Consider the following 22,138-nt stretch of genomic DNA (forward strand, 5'->3'; position numbering starts at 1 on the left):
CCTTTATATGCCATGGATTGCATGATGGGCTTTTTATTGCACGTTATCAAGGACACGCCCTGGAACCAAGTAACTCTTGGATTTGGCTCTCATCACTTTAAGAAGCATTTTAAAATTTGTGACTCAATTCCCTTCCTTTTAAAGCATGAAGGATTTTATGACAGAGAGACTCTGGTTTCAAATCCCAGGGCGCCCCTCTTTTATTTCTCTCTCCTCTTTGGATTGAGAGAGACCACTGCGCATAAGAGGGAGCGATGCCAGTGGAGTGAGGAGTTGGTTGGAGCCTTACCTTCTAAGGCTGACGTGCCAGCATTTTTATTTTCTTCAGCAAGCATGACTTCCTCTACATGGAAACAAATGGCTTAGTCAATTATCTGTAAATGGCAAATTATCCTGCAAAATGAAAATCCCTCAGGGAGGTTTTGGGCTCCAGGGCAACAGAGATGGAACAAAGGGTTCGCAGTCCATCACAGGCGTCAGCAAGAGAGAGCCGCCAAGGTCACGGAGAGTGCTCCCCAGGCACATCGGAACAGAAGGACGTTGTCAGGTGGAAAGATGGTAAACTTCGGCTCTGTGTCTGGCACACTCCTTCAGGAGGATGCTCATGAGGGGAAAAGCCCGTCTTTTTAACTAAAACCCCCTGAAATGGATAGGAATGAAAACTTCCAGTGCGGTTTTTTTTTCTCCTACCCGCGTTCTTGTCTTTCCTAACGCCTTAAACCTTCTCCAGCAATGAATGGGAGCTTCCTTCGTTTCTCTGGTCTGCAACTTCACATCTACCTGCTCAATTCGGGAGGCAAGGCCACGCTTTGGGCATTGGCCTGTCTGCTTCATGAGGAGCAGCACACAGGGAGAGGAGCAGGGCTGGAGGGCTGGCTTCCTTCCCCACCCACCCTCTTCCCCCAACTCCATCCTGCCTTCCTTGGGCAGAGCATGATTGGGCCCATGGTGAATGTGTCCCTGTGATGTTGGATTCTGTTCAGGATCCATTCCTGACACAGAACTCTTAAAATCCTTGGAATTTACTGTCTCCTGTACACTAATGAGATGACTCATTGTGGGGGAGGCCTAGTAACCAGAATGGGGGCTGTTCACCAGAAAAACCAGCCTCAGGATTAGAGGCTTATAACTTTCAGCCATGTCCCCCTCCCACCTCCTAGGAAGGGAGAGGGGCTAGAGACTACTGAATACCAATGGCTGATGAATGACTCAGTCATGCCAATGGGACGGAACCGTCTTAAAACCTACACATCAGGGCTCAGGGAGCTCCTGGGCTGGTGGCCATGCCAAGATCCTGAGAGGAGGGCATGTTTGCAGAGAGGATGGCAGCGCTGTGTGCCCCAACCTCTGCCCCACACCTTCGTCTATGTTTCCTCATTTTAGCGGTTCCTAAGTTGTATTCTTTATAATAAGCTGGTAGTAGTAATTATTGCTTTTCCTGAGCTCCAGAAGTTGTGCTAGTGAATTATGAAGCCCGGATCCCTCTGAATTTGTCAACAGTGGGGCAGAAATGCAGGTCATGGGGGGTCTCTGCTTGTGGCTGGTCCCTAACCTGTGGGATGTGCATGAACTCCAGGTGGAACTCGGTGTCAGAATGGAACCGAATTGTTGAGTATTTGAGAGGCACAGAAGAATGGCAGGACTGATTGGTGTTGGAACAACATATTTGTTTGTTGGTGCTTGGAAAAGGACCACACAGTTCCTTGACCTCCCCAAGGGCAGCCTGTACTCCCCAGAGGCATATCATTGACAGGATCCTATTTTCTATACTTGTTAGAATAAGCCTCACCAGGATCCCTCCAAACTTGCCAACAAAATAGCCCCTTTCTGGTGGAACTCAGAGTCCCCTATTTGGACTATAACAGACCAGTTTGGAGACCTGAGCAACCATTGCCTAGATTCTGGTTGCTGGGGAAAGCTTGCAGTAGGCCCTATTAAAGGATGGTTTATAATTTAAGATCCTGTAACAAGTTCAAGGGCAAGCAGAAAAGGGCAAAGTCATTACCACAATTCCACCTGCATATAAAATGGAGAGTATAAATGAAGGAGGGGGCATTTTGAAGCTCAAGAGGATGGCCATTCTACCAAGTGCTAATGTTTAGCTTTCTCTTTTGAGCATAGCCTCTGGTGAAACTCTAAGTTAGCATGCTGAGTGCTATTGGCAGGATGCTCCTTGATGCAGACAAAAAGGGTTTTAAAGTCATTGGACTGTACAGTTTGAGGGCATCCTTTTAAAATAGGTACTTGTTAGCCCTAGCTGGTTTGGCTCAGTGGATAGAGCACTGAGACAGAAGGGTTCCAGGTTCAATTCCGATCCAGGGCACATGCCTAGGTTGCTGGCTTGATCCCCACTGGGGGGCATGCAGGAGGCAGCCAATCAATGATTCTCTCTCATCACTGATGTTCCTATCTCTCTACCCCCCTTTTCCTTCCTCTCTGAAATCAATAAAAATATTAAAAATAAGTGCTTGTTAAAACACCTCATAGCAACCTGAATGACCTGAGCCAGAGGCTTGGCTGTGTACATTGCCTGGACTTTGGGGGTGGGCAGATCTGAGGACCCCCAAACAGAGGGGGGGGGAGTGTGGAGCTGTGGGGCATCTCTGGGAGGCGCCGGAGGGCTCTGGATGTGCTGAAACCACCCCCTCCCCCAATGCCTTTTGCCAAGTTTGCTTTCGAACTTGAGCGTGTCTTTCCAGGGAAATGTAACCCATATGTCTGTGATTCACTCCCGCTCCCTGTGCAATGGGAAGGGCCAGGAAGCACAGGTTGACGTCGCAGCGCGTCTTTTTTCTTAGAAGGAGGAGAGAGCGGGCTGTGCTGTGCCAACTGGAAGAAGTGCAGCCTTGCAATCCTTCATGGATTTGCAAAGCAGAGCCCCGGGCGGTGCCTGACCCCGAGTGCGGCCAGGGCCAGAGGGTCCTTTTCCAGTTCCGCCGCCCGCCCACTCTCTGGGTGGTCTGTCAGATGGCAACTCTGTCCAGGAAGCCAGTGGCAGTTGGGATTCAGGCTGCCTGCCCGGCCTGGTGGCAGATCTGCTCAGAGAGGCTGAGCTACCATTCTGGGGAGAGGGGAAAGTTACTCACGTTCACCCTCACACACGGGTCTCCCAGGAGAAAAAGAACAGTCCCCACGCATGGGCACAGCTCAGCTTCCAGAGGAGGCAGAGAGATGCAGCGAGTCCCAAAGAGGGTGGTGATTGCTATCTGGCTTTGAAGTAGTGGTTTCAGTCACAAACTCTCTCTCACCCCTGATTGACCATCAAACACGGACTCCGGAGCAGAGAGAGAGCTTTGTGTGCTGCTGGTGGAGTGAGTGTCATGGTGTCATTCCAAAGCTCTTCTAGAAGAATAAGGCTCGGGCAACTAAGCAGCAAATCAGATTCCAATTTTTGCCCCAGGAGGCCTCACGGTTGTGCTATGCTTCTACTGGGAATAGGGAAAAGGTGCCGACTGTCATGTATAATTTTCGATTAAAAAATGTACTCTTTACTCAGGAAGAGAATAGGACCAATGCAATCCGGACTTTAAAATAGCAAGGCAAGCACATGCAGCCTTTTTACTGTCAGAGACGGGGTGACTGACATTCCTCCTACACCGCTGAGCCACACTCCAACATGAATCTGGGGGCTCCGTGAGTTAAGGCAATGGCGGTGGGTTTGGGCCTCTGCTTAGGACTGGGCAAGAGTCAGTCCTGATGCAAGCCAAGAGGGGGGAACTGGTGACAGCCCGGGGAATAGGCAAAACCAGTTCTCACCATCACCTGTCCCCCGGCTGACTGTGATGGCCTCACAATTGGTCTCCCTGCTTCTGGCCTCCTATTATCTATTCTCCACGCAGCCACCGAACGCTCCTTCAACATCTTAAGTCAGAGCATGTCCCTCCTCTGCTCAAAACCCTCCAGTGGTTCCCACTTCACTCGCCCTTACAATGCCGGTCATGCCCAATCTGCTGCCCTCTCCCCCCGTGATTGCGCTCATCCTGCCTCCTGTCCCCCTCCCCTTGCTCACCCCCCTCCTGGCTGCTCCCACTTTATAGCCTTGGCATCGGAGTATTCCTCCCTCAGATCGTCCTGTGGCTACCCCTTCATCTCCTTCAAATGTCCCCCAAACAGATCTACCCTGACACTATTTAATACTGTGACTTTCCCTACGCCCGCGGCCCTACCTGGATCTGTGTGCACTGGTTTTATCACCACCTGACAAGTTACTTAGGTGTAGTTTTGTTCACTGCCACCTTCCCCGACTGGAGGGTAGTGAGCTCCAGGAGAGGAGAGCGCTGGCCCATTGCTATACCAGGTGCCTGGAAACAGGACCTGGCACAAAGGAAGCCACAATAACCATCTGTGGAACGAATAGATTATTATTATTATTATTACTACTAGTAGTAGTAGTGCAAAAACTCAGCTCCAGGATTGGGTTATTTACCATTTCCTCATGCCTGTCCTCATGCTAACATGCCTGTCTCATAAAGGCGTTTAATAGAACAGGGCCTGTCACACACCAGATAAAGGAGAGTGGGACCTGCAGGGAACCTCAAAGCAAATGAGGAACCTAGAGCTTCTCTCTGCTCTGATCTAGGCTGCCCCTCGGCAGGAAGATGCCAGGGCCCATGCAGCCCACTGCTGGCTGTCCCGCCGGCCCGCCTCACCTGCTTTGTCGATCCAGGCGCGGTACCCGTTCAGCTCGCGCTCAATCTGCTGTTGGCGCCGCAGCTTCATGAAAGCCCTCCGGTTCTCCACTCTCTCCCTCTCTTTGGCAAATTCCCTGCGGACAAGGAGGATGCGATGCACTAGGTTTGGGTAGTGCTACGACTAAGAGAAAGGGTGATGTGAGGAGGAGAGTTTGAGCAGGTATCTCCGGGCACCCCCTTTCCCCTTTCCTCAGTCCCAGCTGCATCCATGGCATCCTTAAAGAGTTGTTCAGAAACTCACCTCTTTCAGCCCCATGCAGGAACCTTCCCGGATCCGGTCCATTCCAATCAGTACTAACACCCTCTGCTTGCTTGCCCAGAAAGGTGTTTTCTTAGCCACATGACAAACCGGGCCTCAAAATGCTATATGTCCCGTGTCCCCAGCTACAACAGAGGCCCTTAATCTTGCAAGGGGCATGGCTACTCTTTACGCTTTTAATTACAATAATGATTAATGTACATTGACCACTCATTATGCTGGTCCCCGCATGAAACTTTTCATACCCATCAACTCCTTTAGTCCTCCTAACTGCCCTAGGAGATAAACACTATTACAATTCTTATTTAACAGAGAAAGAAACAAGGCTTAGAGAAGAAAGTAACTTGCTGGGATCTGAACGCTAACTGAAGTGCTGTGCCTCCTCTGGGGCCCTGATTCCTGTGGCACTCAATAACGGCTCTCACTGAAGATCAATGACACCGATGCCTGGAAGGGTTGGGATGCTGTTTGAAGATGGCTGGTAGTGGGTAAATGAGAAAAGAACACGAGGAGCGCCCCTGGGCTCTAGGAGGAAGACAGCAGGGTGGCGGGGTGGAGCAGAGGGGAGGTAAAGGGACAGAAGGAAAGCCAAGGTGAGAAGACACAATCCACTGACGGGGGACCACGGCCACTCTGTGGCACAAGACAACAAAGACTAAAGCCCCATGGGCAATGGAGAAAGAGGAATGAGTGCCACCTGGCAGAGAGGGAGATGGTTTGATTCAATGGGGGAGCAAATAGGGATCAAGAAAAATTCATAAGCTAGTGCCCCTCGCCCCCACTCCCCGAAACCACCTCCATCACTGTCCTCCGCATCACCAAACACCTTCCAGACAAGAGTGCTCCTCGCTAGAACAGCACCTCCAGTCACAGCTCAGGCCCTCTCCCACTGCCCTGGAAACTGTCAAGGGATCCCCATAAATAAAGAGGTGCCCCTTGAAGATGAAAGAGTCCAGCACCCATTGTGGATCCTGCTAGCCTCTCCCTCAGGTCCAGGTACTTAAAAAAAACGAGCTAGGGGCTGAGGGAATTGCCCCTGGCCCCGTGCAGGGGAATGGGAGGGTCCCCATCTGGTCCCTCCTATAAAGACAGAGATGGATTCCTTGGCACAGACACCTTACAATGATCACAGTCAGGCTGAGGGCACGGGCATGTGGCACATACCCAGGGGAGGAGATAGTCTCCTGGGTGTGGCTGCAGGTCCAGTGGGTCCTACCAAGGGTGTGGTGGGGAATGGAAAGGGAGGGGGTCAAAAGGAAAAGTGCCAGGGCCAGTGGGTGGAAGGTAATAATTCAACCCTGGGGCACCCCCTTTCCCCACCTTCATTTGTGGGTTTCAGCATGGGGCTGGCGTCGCCACCTATCAAAGTTCTTACCTTTGGCTTTGTTTCTTCTTTGTGTTTCTCTCCTTCCCAGTTAGTGCCGACTTTCAGTTGGACAGCAGATCCACCTCCTTCTCCATCCTCACTGCTTTGGTCCAGGACCCCAGGCTTTCCTGCCTGGACCATTACAGCAGCACCTACCTGGTCTCTCCACCACCTGCCTCTTCTCCCCCTCCCGTTTATTTCCTCCATCTCACAGCTATTAGTTATCTTTCTAAAACAGATCACTTCCAAACCTAAAACAATTACTACAGGGAGCAACATGTGTGGAACACTTTCTAGTTTTCAAGCACCTCTGCATATTTTCCTCATTGAATCTTTATAACCCATCTGAGAAGAAGGCAGAACATGCAATTTCATCCTCCGGGGAAAAGCTAAAACACTTGTTCACGTTTAAGCAACAAAGCCAGGACTAGAGCCCAGAGCTGTCTGCTCTAGGAGCTGGAGCTCCTCACGCCCCACCCCCCCATCTGCCCGGTGGCGTATCTGTATGTCTCTTCTTTATCGTTTCATATGGATGTGTCTTAATTTTTCATCCATGCTCTGGGGGAACTCAGGGAGGTTTCAAACAAGACCTTGAAAAGGGGGCCTGAAGCAGGCTGTGACCAGAGGAACACAACAATCCTTGAGCATCTGGGGTGAGATCACCGGCATCTCCATGTTCCAGCTCAGATGCTGAATCCAGGGAGGAGTTAAGTAGCCCTTTGAGGGGGCAAGTGTCCAAGGAACCATGACCCTCCGATCTAAATTCCATCTTCTCTCACTTCTAACCCCTTCCCTTCCACAGCCTCCTCCTCCTGCTGCTAAATGAGGTACGTGCTGCTAGCATGGCCTCAGTCTTTCATAGTCTGACCCGGCCCTTTCTTCCCAAGCCTCACCTTCCATCATTCCAATCCACCCCCTGCGCACCACTGTCCACCTCAGTCATGCTTAACTGCAGCACGCATCTCTCTACTCCCAAAAGGCAGAGTGGGCTTGTAAGGCTTGGTTCCCACTGCTTCTCTGCCTGGAACCCCTTCTTTTCTGCCTTAGTCTGTTAAAATCCTCCCTCAGGGTCAGGCTGAAATGTCACCTCTTCTGTTTAGTGTTTCTCTCCCCTCACCTCTCCTTAGTCTCCTGGCCTCCCTTCTACCTTTCTTCTGTCTTGACGGCCCATCATACAGCCGGAGCTTTCCTGTGCTGGGCTGTTCAGGAGACTCTCTACTTTATGTGAGCTTTTTGTGAAAATGTCATGTCTTTCTTAACTTTCCTGAACTAGGCTAGACCTGGCACATAGTATATGCTCAATACACACCTCTCTCTCTCTCTCTCTCTCATATATATATATATATATATATATATATATATATATACACACACACACACACACACACACACACACACACACACACACATCTTTCTCTCTCTCCATATATATGAATATATATATATATATATATATTTTTATTAAAATTATCCAGACAGACTTGGTGAGCATACTGATCACTCTGCCCTCAGTCCCAAAGGCCTAAACAAAGGCACACTCCCTCTGCACTCACCCAAAGCGACACTGCCATTAAAATTTGTTTCTCTTTGGCTCCACTAAAATCTGTGGAATTAGTCCATAAAGCATGCAGTGTGTCACCTCTAGCTGGCCCCCGGAGTGACCATGCAGCTTGACTTCCGGTGGGCTAGGCCAACAAACCCAGGCTCAGCTCCCCGTGTACTTGGAAGTTTCCTGGCTCCGGGCCTCACCAGCTGGCTTCCCTGCTCTCCTCTGTCATCTTGTCATCGCAGGCCCCCGTTTCCTCCCACCCTCCCACCTGGCATCTTCGCTGGGCTAACAAGCCCAGAGCCCAACAAATCTGGCCTGGGCTTTTTAAGAATCCTCTTGCCTGAAGGAAGGAAACAAAGAACGTGCACCAGTGGGGGTAGTTCCTCGCAGCTAGTGCACCGTGTGGGGGAAGGACCGTGCTGTGGGACGGGTGTGTGGGCACTCTCTATGATGTTTATGGAGTGGCCCTCTTGTGTTTTTCCAATGGGATCCTAGGATAGAAGTCTGGCACCAATGTCTTTCATGACATTCCTCTCTCCCTCCCTCGCTCTCATCACCGTTTGTGCCCATGGCTCATTGCTTAACTGGTCTGCAGGCTCCATGAGACTATGCAGAGCCTATATGGCATCACATTGCAACAAAGGCCTATGAAGATTATCCCAATGTCTACTATTACAGCAGACTCCATAGGTTATGGAAATAACATGTTCAGAACCGCTAATATCCACAGAACACATTTGTGAATTTTTAAATTTACAAATCGCTTTCATATAAATTAATGCACTTTTATTTACAAAAGCCTTGGGAGATTCAAAAAGGTTCTGGTCCAAGATCAACCAATTAGCCAGAATTCAAGCTAACGTGGACCAATCGATTTCAGGTTCAGTGCTGTTTCCACAAGGCCTCAGCTGTCTTCTATGCTATCTAGACATCAACCTTTAAAAACTACAAAAGGGATTTAGTTTCAGCCCAAGGTGTGGAAAATAAGGATATTAAAAACTAGAGTGTTTGTTTTTCTAAAAGACTGTCTTTTAAAAAGAGAAGCAGTAGGAGAAATCATTGCTCTGTGTTGGATTAATAAAGACCTGGTGTAAAAGTCATAGCATTAGTCATACTAGTGACGTACTGCTTAGTTTTTGTATCCATACCAGTCATCCTTTATTTATACACATACTGCATTCTAGGCAGAACAGGGATAAGCAGGATTCAGTGCTATTACCGGTTAAAAATAACTGACCATTCACCCTAACCGGTTTGGCTCAGTGGCTAGAGCGTCGGCTTGCAGTATTTTATTTACAAAAACCTTGGGAGATTCAAAAAGCTTCTGGTCCAAGGGCATGTACCTTGATTGTGGGCACATCCCCAGGAGGGAGTGTGTAGGAGGCAGCTGATGGATGTTTCTCTCTCATTGATGCTTCTAACTCTCTACCTCTCTCCCTTCCTCTCTGTAAAAAAATCAATAAAATATATTAAAAAAAATAACTGACCATTCTAACCTAGAGTCAACATACCCACCAACTCTCATGAGTAGATGCATGGCCCAACCCAAGAAAGGGAAGCATGTTCCCCTCACTGTTCCCTCCTCTCCCCCTTCCCAGAGGATCCTGCAAGTTCTTCAGGTGATAATGGTTTTGCAAAGATAAAGCATATGACCATTACTGAAATTAGCCATTCAGATGACCACTGCCAAATTTCCTACTGAAATGTACCTTGAAGAGAGGCCCTACAAATATCTCAGTTTATCCAGCTCCCTTAGGCCCAGCAACAGGAAATTTAAAAGGAGACAGTGTGGCTGACAGTAGAAGGGCATTCATGTCTGCTAAGTCCTCTTGGCACTGGCCTGTGGCTGAGGGTGAGAGGATGGTCATCTCAGCTCCTTTTCGTTGGCTCCACCCAGTGCTTCCACCCCATGGATGTGACAGAATACAAGGTGGGATGCACTTGGACTCCAGAACTCCAAACAAAGGAACGAAAATAAATCCCCACATGATCAAGTGGAACTACTAGCAGGTCTGTTCTCGAACTATGCACCCAGGTGACATCTGCTGTTCGTAACCTGGACAGTAACCTCTCAGTCTCTGTTTCCTCATCAGTCACTGTTGATGCTAGAAGGACATAATAACTCCCTGCTCATAACCAGGGGCAGGAATAAATCTGATTTACTCTGCGAGTTCTGACTGCATGCTTGTAAGACATTGTATAATGAAAAGGCAATAGAAGAAATGGAAGGAAATATTCATAAATCATGTATCTAAGAAGGGGTTGATATCCAAAATGTATAAAGAACTCATACAACTCAACAGCAAAAAAACAAAACAAACAAACAAAAAAAAACACACACACAATAAAAACCCCTATTTAAAAATGGGCAGAGGAATTGAATAGACATTTTTCCAAAGAATATAGTTGGTGCATGAAAAATACTACACATCACTAATTTTGAGAGAAATGCAAATCAAAATCACAATGAGATGTCATTTCACACCTGTAAAAATGGCTACTATAAAAAAGACTAGAGTAACAAGTACTGGTGAGGATGTAGAGAAAGGATGTGGTAGGAAATTGGTCCAGCCACCAGTGGAAAATAGTGTGGAGTTCCTCAAATAATTAAAAACAGAACTTTTATATGATCCAGCAATTCCACTTCTGGATTATATAATATATCTGAAGAAAACAAAGACACCAATTAAAAAAGATATCCACATCCCTATGTTCACTGCACCCTTATTTAAATAGCCAAAGACACAGAAACAATCTAAATGTCCACTGATGGGTAAGCTGGTAAAGATGATACTATTCAGCCATTAAAAAAAGGAAATCCTGCTATTTGCGACAATAAGGATGGACCTTGAAGACATTATGAAATAAATCAGATGGATAAAGACAAGTATTGTATACTCTCAGTTATATATAGAATCTTAACACACACACACTCTAAACTCACTGAAACAGAGAACAGACTGGTGGCTGCCAGAGGTGATGGTGGGAAATGGGAGAAATGGGTCAAGATGGTAAAAAGGTACAAATTTCCAGTTATAAGACGAATAAGGTCTGAGAATCTAATGTGGAACATGGTAACTATAGTTGATAGCACCATTAAATAATATACATATATCAAACCATCATGCTGTACACCTCAAATTAATACAAGCTACATGCTGATTATAAATCAATAAAACTGTGGGGGGAGATACAAATTGTGTTGCATTGCAGACACTTTCTACCCAATCTGTTACCCCTATTTTTGGCTGCTTCTTCCTGCCAGGGAAGATAGCCTGCAGCGCCCCTCATGACACTGCTCTCACACAGAGAAAAGGAAGAGGAGTTGGAGTTGAGATAGACGAGCCGCTATTCTGGTTGTCACATACGTGTGCAAGGTTTGGGTTGTTAAATTTTAAATTCCAATTATGGGAACTTAGGACGTGACTGATCTCCGTGTATTGCACGGTTAAGTTCAATTTTCTTCTTATCATCCTAGTTAGTGAATTTACATTTGTGACCACTTTGGTTTTCCAGTAGTTTACATGAGAGGCATAATTGGAAAAAAAAAATCAACCATTGGTACATAACCCATTCCATATTTTTCATAATGAGATGAAGTGTTAAATTATGTAGATCCTCACCGACAAGGTATAACACCATGAGTGGCCGTGGGTGTGTTTGCCAGAGGGATGGGGAGGTGGAGTTGTCTTTTAAGTCATATTTAGTTTAAGATGAAAGTTCACTGGTATTTACAGAACTAAGGGACCTATAATGGAGCCACTGCCACATGTGCATGCTGAGAAATTAAAGCGACTGGTTTTAGTCCACAGGGTGACGGGGGACTTTGGTTATTCACATATTTAGAAGGTATCATGAGGTGACTAACTTGTGGGGTTAGAAGTGAGGTCTAAAGCCTGCATTTGCTATGTCTCTGCAATCACAGCTCCCCACCTCCTCACCCCTCCCGGGGCAGTTACCTCCTACATGGATGCAGTGAGGAAGGTGTATGGGTAGGTCTGCTTTGACAAGAGATGCTCTGTGGCAGGGCTATGTGGCTCCCTCTGGCCTCCAGACCCCTCCCTCCTGATTCAGTGCACAGGGGGGAGCTCTGTTTACTGAAGCGGAGGCCTCACTGCTGTCATGGCAACCAAAAGGAAGACAAAGCCTGCCAGGATGGGTTGCCTGTGTGACTCAAAGATCTGTTTACTCACACTCCTGTACACACTTGTACGCTTCATCACACACACACTGGCGTGAATACACACATGTTTACACTGGCACCAGAGGCTTATGGAGACAGACTATGCCAGGCATACAAATGGCCACATGGTCATATGCCTCCCTATTAATCTTCAGAGCCCATATTTCCAAAGTGCTTCGCTGCCCCCAAGGGAACCTTGCCGCCAGTCTTCCTGTCAGATGTCTGCTTCCGGGAGGGGGGATTTGGGTCTGACATCAAGAAAAACCTCTCCAACCCTATAGGCTCTAAAACAGGGAGACTGGGGTAAGTCAGGTAGACGGTTGTGGGTTGCCGATGGTTTAATTTCAGTCTCATTGGGAAACAGGCTGGAGGGTGGGGGAAGGGGGTAAAAGAGGTTTGCAGAGTTCATAGGGACCTGGAGGACATTTTCTCCCATTTTTCCAGCAAAGCAAACACAGCTCAGAGCAGGCAAACACCTTACTGAAGGTCACACGCTTCGGCTGTGTTACAGTTATTTACCCTTCATTCCTTGACTTGTTCCAGGAAGGGTTTAAGGAAACTTAGGCTGTCAATAAAACACCCAGTCCTCTAAAGGCCACCCAGGGTTGACTCTAACAAGCAGGATATCGGGGCATCCAAGACGACTAGAGGCACATGCATTCAGGCACTGCAGCCAACAGTCCCTCTTCCTAGAGGTCAGGGCTCCTCCGATGAGCAGAAATCCCTCCCCTGAGGCAAGAAAGGCCAGTAACTACCCTGCCACAGAGTGTTGTCTCCCATCCCTACACCCAGAGCCATGGAAGAGAGCTAGGAGATCTCGGACCAGAATACCAGGTGAGGAGGGCCTGACAAATCACCTCTCCCAGCCTCGCCTTGTACAGGCAAGGGAACCAAGGCACAGAGAGAGCGTGTGGGCCCCAGGCCTATGGCATGGTGGCTGCCCTGGAGTAGCACTTCCATCTCGGAGTTCCAAAGCCAGCGCCACTGCACATCCTCATGGCATTTCAATCAGGAGAACTCAGAGGCAGATTCTTTTAGGATCGGGGCGGGGGGGGAGGGGGAATGCATGGTCTTTTTCTCCTTCACACTCTTCTTAACATCGAGGTCTTATTTATTTGTTTGAATAGGTGCATGGGAAGGCCGGGCAAGCAACATAAAGGTGATAATGAAGGAGCTGGACTACGTTTTCAGGTTTGCTTTTAAACCTTGAAGTTGGTGTAATCAGACTGTGAGAACATATGACCAAAAGCTCTGAAACGGGACTGAACTGGGTTCAAATCCTGGCTCCATTAGGGTGGGATCTGGGACAAGGAAACCTCTCCGAGTCTCAGTTTTCTCAACTGTAAAACAGGCACGGACACCCGACCATCTCAAAGTGTTGTAAGGCCTGAATCAAAGAATAGGTAACAAGTGCAAAGTGTAGTACCGAGCACAGAGTAGGTGTTTCAAGTGCCTATTTGAAATGTCACTGACACTCCAGAGAATGTATACACACAACCTATGATCAAGGCCTTCATATATATATATGTTTATTCTGCCTCAAAAATACAACTTACTAAGTGCCTATTATATGGTTGGCATTGTTGGAGAATATGAGATTACAGTAGCAAACAGAGTCATCCTAGACTCTCTCCAGCACCCACCCTTCCTTCCTCTCCCCTGCCGGCATGTGCTAGAAAGGAGTTAACAGGTTTTCAGCAAAATATAATGAAGAAATTGCTGCCAAGTAAAATTCAAAACAAAAAAGTCCTCATGATATCTTAAATGCTGCCCTATTTCATTCCAACTACTTCACCTTTCCTCCCATCAGCTGGGACGGGCAAGGAAAAGCCTGTACTAGGAACACTCAAGTCCTGAGTCCTCACATGCTCGTCCTCACAACCTGTTAAGAAGGGAACTGAGCCCAGCTGGTGTGGCTCAGTGGTTGAGCATCAACCCATGAACCAGGAGGCATGGTTCAATTCCTGGTCAGAACACATGCCCAGACTGCAGGCTTGATCCCTAGTAGGGGACATGCAGGAGACAGCCCTCTCTCTTCTCCCCCTAAACCCCCCCACCCCAATTCTCTCTCTGAAATCAATTTTTGGAAAAAAATTTAAATAAAGAAGGGAACCAGGACCGCACTTTTATCTTTATTCTGCAGAGTGGAAAAAAATAATAAAATAAAATCAAATCTGAAAGAATCTACATGACTACTGAAAGACATAGAGTTACAAAATGGAATTCAGACTGACCTACTGTTTAATGACCCCCGGCCTGTGCCACCTCACATTAGCACACAGACACCATCAAGGCACAAACTCCTGCACACATCTCTCTCTCTCTCTCTCTCTCTCTCTCTCTCTCTCTCTCTCTCTCTCTCTCTCTCTCTCTGTATAAAAATGTCTCTCTCTCTTTCTGTATAATAGTGTATGTTTTAGTCACAGCATTTCAGTGGGTTCAAAGCCCTGTGGTGCAGGAGGAGTGAGCCATGGGGAGTAAGAGCATTTGGTATTCTTCCTTCTCCCCCAGGGCTTCCCCCCACAGCATCCTAATTACAGCATGAAGGAGGCATCTTGACAGAGAACAAATGGCCAAGTTCTTTTAGGAGACACTTTCTGTGCTTCTCGGAGAAGCTGCCGCTATCCGTTCCTGGCCACCCCCCCCCCCCCCCCCCAAGGTTTGGAGGTGCCCGAGAAGTGGGTGTGGCTGTGTTCAAGGGAGGACTGAGAGTTTATTATCTGCTTCCTACCATGTAGGCACTTTCCTTTGTATAAAGCTTTGAAATTCCCAGAAGCCCTTGTTCGACAACCCCAGATAATTTAAACATTAAAGATTCTTCTCGGGAAGGTACTAGTAAAACCTCCCTGGTTGAGTATCAGAAAGATTCTCCTTAGTTAAAACAAGCCCCTTCTTCTCCTTCGAGAGCAGAACCAAAGAGAATACCCAAAGCTGACCGAGGGGAATGGTGGATAGTGAGGAGAGGAGCTGAGATCTGACGGGAACATGGGCAGACAGAAGCTGATGAGGAGTTCTGAGGGAAGAAAGTGTAGAGACTTGATGTGGGTTAAGGCATTGTGTGTGAGCTTACAACACAGTAGGGCTAGCTTTCTACTACTCAGGATGCTTTTTAAAAATATGTATTTTTTATTGATTTTTTTACAGAGAGGAAGAGAGAGGGATAGAGAGTTAGAAATATTGATGAGAGAGAATCATCAATCAGCTGCCTCTTGCACTCCCCCTACTGGGGATGTGCCCGCAACCAAGGTACATGCCCTTGACCAGAATCAAACCTGGGACCGTTCAGTCCGCAGGCTGACACTCTATCCATTGAGCCAAACCGGTTTCAGCTACTCAGGACCCTTTGAAATGTCTCCATAGTGGGTCACATAGGGGTTTGCATTCACACACCCATTCATTCACATCTTCAGGGTGGAGCAGAAAGCCCTCAAAGTTAGATCTATTTTTCAGACAGAAAATCAAGGCTTAGCACAGCAACTCTGCTTGGCCCAAATGACTCAGGTTCCTACACGCAGCAGCTACACCTCTGTTACTCACACTCCTTGTAACAGGGCAGGGACTGTGTTAAATTGTCCTTGTTCAGTGCTGTACCCATAGTCCCAGCACAGACTGCCCTCTCAACAAACGTTTACTGAGTGAGCTGCAGCCCTTGAGACAAAGAGTAGTTTCAGGTTTTGGAACAAGAGAGAACAGGGCCAGTGGGTGAGTTGACTGACCCACTGTCCTGAAGATGTGTGGATTAGGCTTGTACAGACTCAACAGAGGATGGGAGGTATTGGATCTTTCATTGTAGCTTATTCTTCTGGGGGAGGCTTCTCCTGTTAGGATTCCCTAGTTTGCTGTTTCTCAATCTCCTTTGCTTCTCTAAACATCGACTTTCCCAGAGACCAAGTCTAGGTTCTCTCCTCTAGCCATCTTAAAATACAAAACAAATGATATTATCCATTCTTCTACAGGTCATCTAAACAGGCCCATGAACTCAACCTCACCTCTCTGCGAAAGGCTTTTACATCTCTAGCCCCAACTCATCAATTAGCTCCAAACCCATTTACTACAGACTGTGTACTTGATGTCAGTTACTTGATGCCAAACAGGCATCTCAAATATAACACGGTTGAAACAGAATTTCTCCCCACGCTGCTCTTCCTCTTGTCTCTCTCACCTCAGTCAATAATTCCACCCAAGCTAGGAGTCCGTTTCCTGTCTTCATTTTTTCCCTCACTGCAACTCCAATCCAACCCGTAAGTAATTCATAGCAATCTTCACTCCAACCCCACTGCTATCACCCGAGTCTCCTGCCCGCAAGCTTCCAATCTTCGTGAGTCCCTAATAACCTCATTAACTCACTTTTTATTTTCATATTTGTCCCAATCTTCCTCTTCCCCTCACAGAAGAAAAACAAAAGGGGTGGCTTTTAAAATACAAAACAAATATTATCCACCCCCTCTCTGCTTAAGACACTCCCCTGGCATCCCATAGTTAAAATCCAAGCTCTTTATGGGAATCTACAAGACTGGCCATGCTCTGTTTTCTGACTTCAGGGTTGCGGGGTGGGGGGCTTCCTGATCCCAGAATCAAATCTAGGAATCCCCATTTCCTGTCACACTTTATATACACTAACCTATTCTATTTTATTAATAATTTTATTGCTAAAAGACTACCTTATTCAACTACTTGTTTTTTTTTACTTTTCACCATTTCATCTTTGGTGCTCAGAATAGAGGCTGGTGCTTAGGAGGAACTCAACAAATATGTGTTGGATGAATGACTAAAGGTAACAGAATGCACAGAACGTGTATTCTTTTCTCTGGAGGTTACCTGGAGTTATGACCGCCGTAGACCCCATCTACTGGGAGTGTAGTCTATCTCTCCGCTGCCAAGAACTAATTCTCAACCCAGTCAACCTAACCACAAGCGCAGCATCTTTTCCTGAACACTCGATATGAGCTTTCAGAACCGCACCATGGCTGCCAGGCATCACCACAGCAGGAACTGCTTCAGCACAATCAGCTTGAATAGTTCTTGCTGCTGCACTGGAGACCTTCTCCTCCTGATGTCTCCCTTCAGTGGATGGTTATCTTTTATCCAGAATTGAGGTTATTTAATAAATCTCCAACTTCTTTATTCATTACAATGCAATTATTCCCTCATTGAAAATGTCAAAGTCTATTAGAGGCAAATTCTACAATCGTGGGTGACGTACAAGCAAAGATACCTTCCTGCGAGGCCGGCAGGTGATGGCCTGGAGTGCACAGGACTCCTGTAGGCCGCACGCTTCCCAATGAGGACTCAGTAACAATAAGTACACAGTCAAAGTAACAGAATGTCAGGAAAGATAACTGCAAAAAAAAAAAAATTAAAAAATGGTGTTTCGACTTGGTACACACAACGTTGCATCACAGACCATGAGTGAGTCATTTAACCTCTCTGAGGCTTGACTTCCCAATAAGTGACCTTGATTACAACACCATCCTCACTGAGCTGTTGTGCCAACAGGCTCAGAAGAGCAAAGGCATGGATCATGGTGCCTAGCATGAGAAATCTTAAATAGATGCAGGTTCATTCTGAATCTGAGGCCCCAAAGGGGCTGGTTCTCTTGAACTCCAAAGCACTGTGAGTGAGTGCCTCTCACCATTTTATCCCTTTGGGATATTAACTCAAAACAGATATTCGGTTCAAAGATAATATACATCAACAGCCGAAAGGGAGAAATGCCAGCGACATGTAGAGAGGAGGAACGTACATTCTTTTGACGAAGTCTATGTTACCAAACACTTGAAGACTATTGGACTACTTCTCAACTCTGACTGCTTACCTCGTGGATTTCTGAATAACTCTGCAACCTATAGAAGAAACCATTTTTTGCACAGGGCTTTTCTTTTCTTTTTCTTTTTTTTTTATGAGGATTTCCATCAGAGAAGACTTTCTAGAGTTTGGAATGTTCTGGCACATGTATGCAAATTAATGCATTAGGGAGGGGCCTGCCAGCTTGAATCATAACCCCCACTGCAATATAACTATGACCTTCCTTCCCCAAGTCCACCCTTATGAATTTATAGCCATTGGTAGATGTGTTCCTCACAGAGTGTGGTCCGTGGGCTGATGCCCATCTGCGTTGTTACTAGTTTGTAAGATAAATTCAGGAATTGAAAGTGCATAGTAATTTTCATAGCAATTTAATAGATATATTATATCTATGAAATAAAGGAATAAAAATTGGGGCTTAGATTTCACATCTCTTGGTATTTATTTCATTTTTACGTTAATCCATATTTCTTGCCAGTGCCATTTCACAAACGTTCCACTCTAAACACACATATTTGAAGGCACAGAGTCTGAATAAAACCATTTCTTCATGGCTAGATAAGAGATCATACTAATTCTTATTATTTTGTGTTTATGAAATGTCCCAGCAACTCTGCTAAATGTTTTATAAGCACTACCTCATTTAACTTTCATAAAAATACATAATGTCATTCTCATTTTTAAAATGAGGCCTGAGGATGCTAAACTGCCTGTCCAAGGTCATAAAATGAAGCAGTGACAGAACCAATATTCTCCTGACCACAAATTGGTCTAGAGAAGCAAATTAGAAGCCAGGAGACCTGAGCCAATTTATTATATTGGTACAACTTTGCCTCATCCTCTCCATGTAATTTTCTCTTAATTACTGTGTCCTCCTCCGCTACCGTTGGCTTTTCTTCTTTTTCCTCCTTTCCTTTTCTGTCTTCCTTTCTACTTCTCATCCCTGAGGATGGATTCAATCTAAAGAACAGGACCTGTGCCCTCATCAGTGTTGCTCAGTGGTTAGAGTGTCAGCCCATGCAATGGGTCTCAGATTTTATTCCGGTCAAGGGCACCTGCCAGGGTTGCAGGTTTGATACCCTGGGAGCATTTGGGAGATGCCAATGGGTGTGTCTTTCTTACATTGATGTTTTTCTCTCTCTCCTTCTCCCTTCCTTGCTCCCTTCTACTTTTTCTGAAACTCAATGGGAGAAATATGCTCAGTGGGTGGAAAGGGGGGAGAGGGGAGGGGGGGAGAGAGAGGGAGAGAGAGAGAGAGAGAGAGAGAGAGAGAGAGAGAGAGAGAGAGAGAGAGAGAGAGAGAGAGAGAGAATGAATGAGAATGAATGAAAGAGAATAGGGCCTAAAGTCACAAAAGCCCCTGAACTCTGTGACAGGAGGCCTCCACCCTGCCCTGCCCTGTGCAGTAAAGGAAAGGAAGTCATAGGAGGCACTGGATTCATATTATCATCGTGTGCAGAGAGTAGGAAATTTACATTGCCCTTTTATCAAGAGAAATGGATTCTTGTTAAAAGCACCAATTTTCAATAACATGTGTAATAGCCGTATCCTTTTGCAAGTCAAAGTGTTCTGCTAATAAACATTGATCATTTTTTGTACAGCCCTCGTGCATTCCAATATTCAATGAATTCTACAATAGTATATGTGCTGCCGAAGCGAGCACCCAATATTCAATGAATTCTAAGTTTAAGTTAAAATATCATTCCTTCTTAAATTTTCATCTTTACCTGAAAATACTTATCTGAAAACATTATCTGTACATGCTCGTGGCTACATCTGAGCATACGCATAGGTACATGTGGAGCCAGAGCCCACTTATAGGAAGGCTGACACCTGAAAACATAAGCCACGCCCACATTCTCCCGCCCCACCCTCCAAGTGTGAACTACTCCTGTGAGTGACTCTCACTATTTTATCCCCTTGGGATATTAACTCAAAACAGATATTTGGGTCAAAGATAATATCAGCCAACAGCAGAAAGGAAGAAATATGGTGACATTCAGAGAGGAGAAAAGTCCATGTTTTGAAAAAGTCTAGGTTACCAAACTAATTATAGTAATAATGCTTCCTACTTGGGAGACAAGTAAAGACAGGCTTTGCTTCTGAAGGGGTCACTAGACAGGACTTGGCTAAAGTATAACATGAGGTAGTTACTACAGCGCTAGAACTGAGTTTCCACCAAATGCTGCTCAGAAAACTGAGAAGTGAAAGAACTGACTTCTATCCTGGCAGAATGAAGCACTGGTGCTCTGAAATCCTTTTACAGAAAGCTCCGAGATGCCTGATAAATTCAACAAGCTCCAGCTTACAGGAAGGCAACAAATCTCCACAGTTAACAAAACCACGAAAACAGATACATTTTCTATAAACACTTTCTCCCCCTCGGTGGCTGATCTACATTTTATTAATGCTGTCTTCTGATGAACAGAGTGTTTTTAATTCTGACAAAGGCTAACTTATCAATTGCTTTGTTTTATTGTTGGTGCCCTTTTGTACCTTCCTAAGAAATGTTGGACTACCCCAAATCCTCAAAGATGTGCAAATTAATATTTATCTACAGAAGTCTGAATTCATTTTTCCCCTGTACTAATATCCAGTTGATAAGAATGATTAAAAAGGCGCTCCTTTCTCCTTTGAACCCATTTTGTACCTTTGTCAAAACCAACCGTCTTTCTGAAAGAGGCTATTTATTCTGTCCTACTCCCCTATTATCCATCCTTACACCAATACCATATTGTCATAATTATAGCAACTTTACAGTAACTCTTAAAATCAAGTAGTAAAAGTCCTATACCTTTGTTCTCCTTTCTAGATTTGTTCTGGCTTGTTTTTGCATTTCTGTATCAATTTTTGAATCACCTTGCCTATTTCTTCAAATTAGTTTACTGGAATTTTAAAAGGGATTATATTGCACCTATATTTTGAGTTAGGAATAAAAGATACATATTTTGTAAAATATATATATTTTTTATTGATTTCAGAATGGAAGGGAAAGGGATGAGATAGAAACATCAAAGCTGAGAAAGAATAATTGGTCAGCTGCCTCCTGCATGCCTCCTACTGAGGATTGAGCCCACTACCTGGGCATGTGCCCTCCTGACCAGAATTGAACTGTGACCTCATGATTAGGAAAATAGATATCTTAATGATAATATCGTAAGTCTTTCAATCCATAAAGATGGTATGTCCCTCCATTTTTTAAAGCACTTCTTTATTTCAGCAATACTCTGTAGTTTTTGGCATAGAGGTCTTACAGCCCTTTTGTCAGATTTATTCCAAGACATTTGATTTTGTGTTACTTTTTATAATTTTAAAATTCATTTAACTTGAAATTGATCATTGCACGTATATGTGACCCAATTAACTTTTTCTATATTAACCAGATAGCCTAGGGCCTTGCTAATTGGCTTATTAGTGCTAGTAGTTTATAGATTCTATTGTTAGAGTTTCAAAATATATGATCATATTATCTGTGAAAAAATTCAGTTTTACTTCTTCCTTTCCAATCTCTGTGCCTTTATTTTTCTTGACTTATTAAAATGGCTCAATCTACAGAACAATTTTGAATAAAAAGAAAAGTGATAAACGTAAAGATTCTTTCCCATTTCAGGATCAGAGGGGAACAGGGATATTTTACCATTAAGTATTATGCAAGCTGAGGTTTTCTTAGGTGCCCTTTTATCATACCGAGAAAGTTCCATCATTAGTTTATTATTTTCATTAAAAAGAGTTTGAGATTATGTGAAATTCATTTTGTACATCTATGAAGCTGTCATATGCATTTTCCCTTTCATATTCTTAACATGATAGATTTTCAAATGCTAAACCAACCTTGCATTCATGAATTAAACATCACTTGGTTGTGATGTATTATCCTTTATATTCTGCCAGATTTGATTGATATTTTGTTAAGGAACTTTGCATCCATGTTCATGATGGATATTGTTCTATAATATTTCTTTTCCTATGACATATTTGTCAGGATTAAGTATTGGGGTTATGCTTGCCACATCAAATGAGTTGGGAAGTGTTCTATCTGCCTCTATAGACTAAAGGAGCTCATGAAGAATTGATATTAGGTTTGGTAGAGTTGACTGGTGAAATCATGTAGCCTGAGAGTTTTTTGTTTGTTGGTGGAAAGTTTTTTAATTTCCTTAGTAGATATGGGTGTATTTAGATTTTCAATTTCTTGTATAAGTTTTGGCAATTCATGTTCTTAAGAAACTTGCCATTTATCTAACTTGAATTTATAGGCAGAAAATGATCCAAACTATCCCATTATTAT

General features: G+C 45.1%; 1 protein-coding gene across 9 annotated transcripts in view; it reads right to left on the bottom strand.

Annotated features, from left to right (window-relative positions):
- The window catches only part of CACNA1E (calcium voltage-gated channel subunit alpha1 E), a 371,824-nt gene that overhangs the window by 76,605 nt on the left and 273,081 nt on the right, over window positions 1–22,138 (bottom strand). For all 9 annotated transcript variants that reach the window (XR_004988714.2, XM_036442246.2, XM_045583159.1 and 6 more), the window contains exons 10-11: window positions 4,650–4,765; window positions 290–343 (exon numbers count right to left, since the gene is read on the bottom strand). Coding sequence is in view for 8 of the 9 variants with exons in the window: in XM_036442246.2 (XP_036298139.1) it covers window positions 290–343; window positions 4,650–4,765 (170 nt within the window). In the remaining variant the exon portion in view is untranslated. The remainder of the gene's footprint in view (window positions 1–289; window positions 344–4,649; window positions 4,766–22,138) is intronic.

This window comes from Pipistrellus kuhlii, unplaced genomic scaffold, assembly GCF_014108245.1.
Source record: "Pipistrellus kuhlii isolate mPipKuh1 unplaced genomic scaffold, mPipKuh1.p scaffold_m20_p_18, whole genome shotgun sequence".
In the NCBI taxonomy this organism is placed as follows: domain Eukaryota; kingdom Metazoa; phylum Chordata; class Mammalia; order Chiroptera; family Vespertilionidae; genus Pipistrellus; species Pipistrellus kuhlii.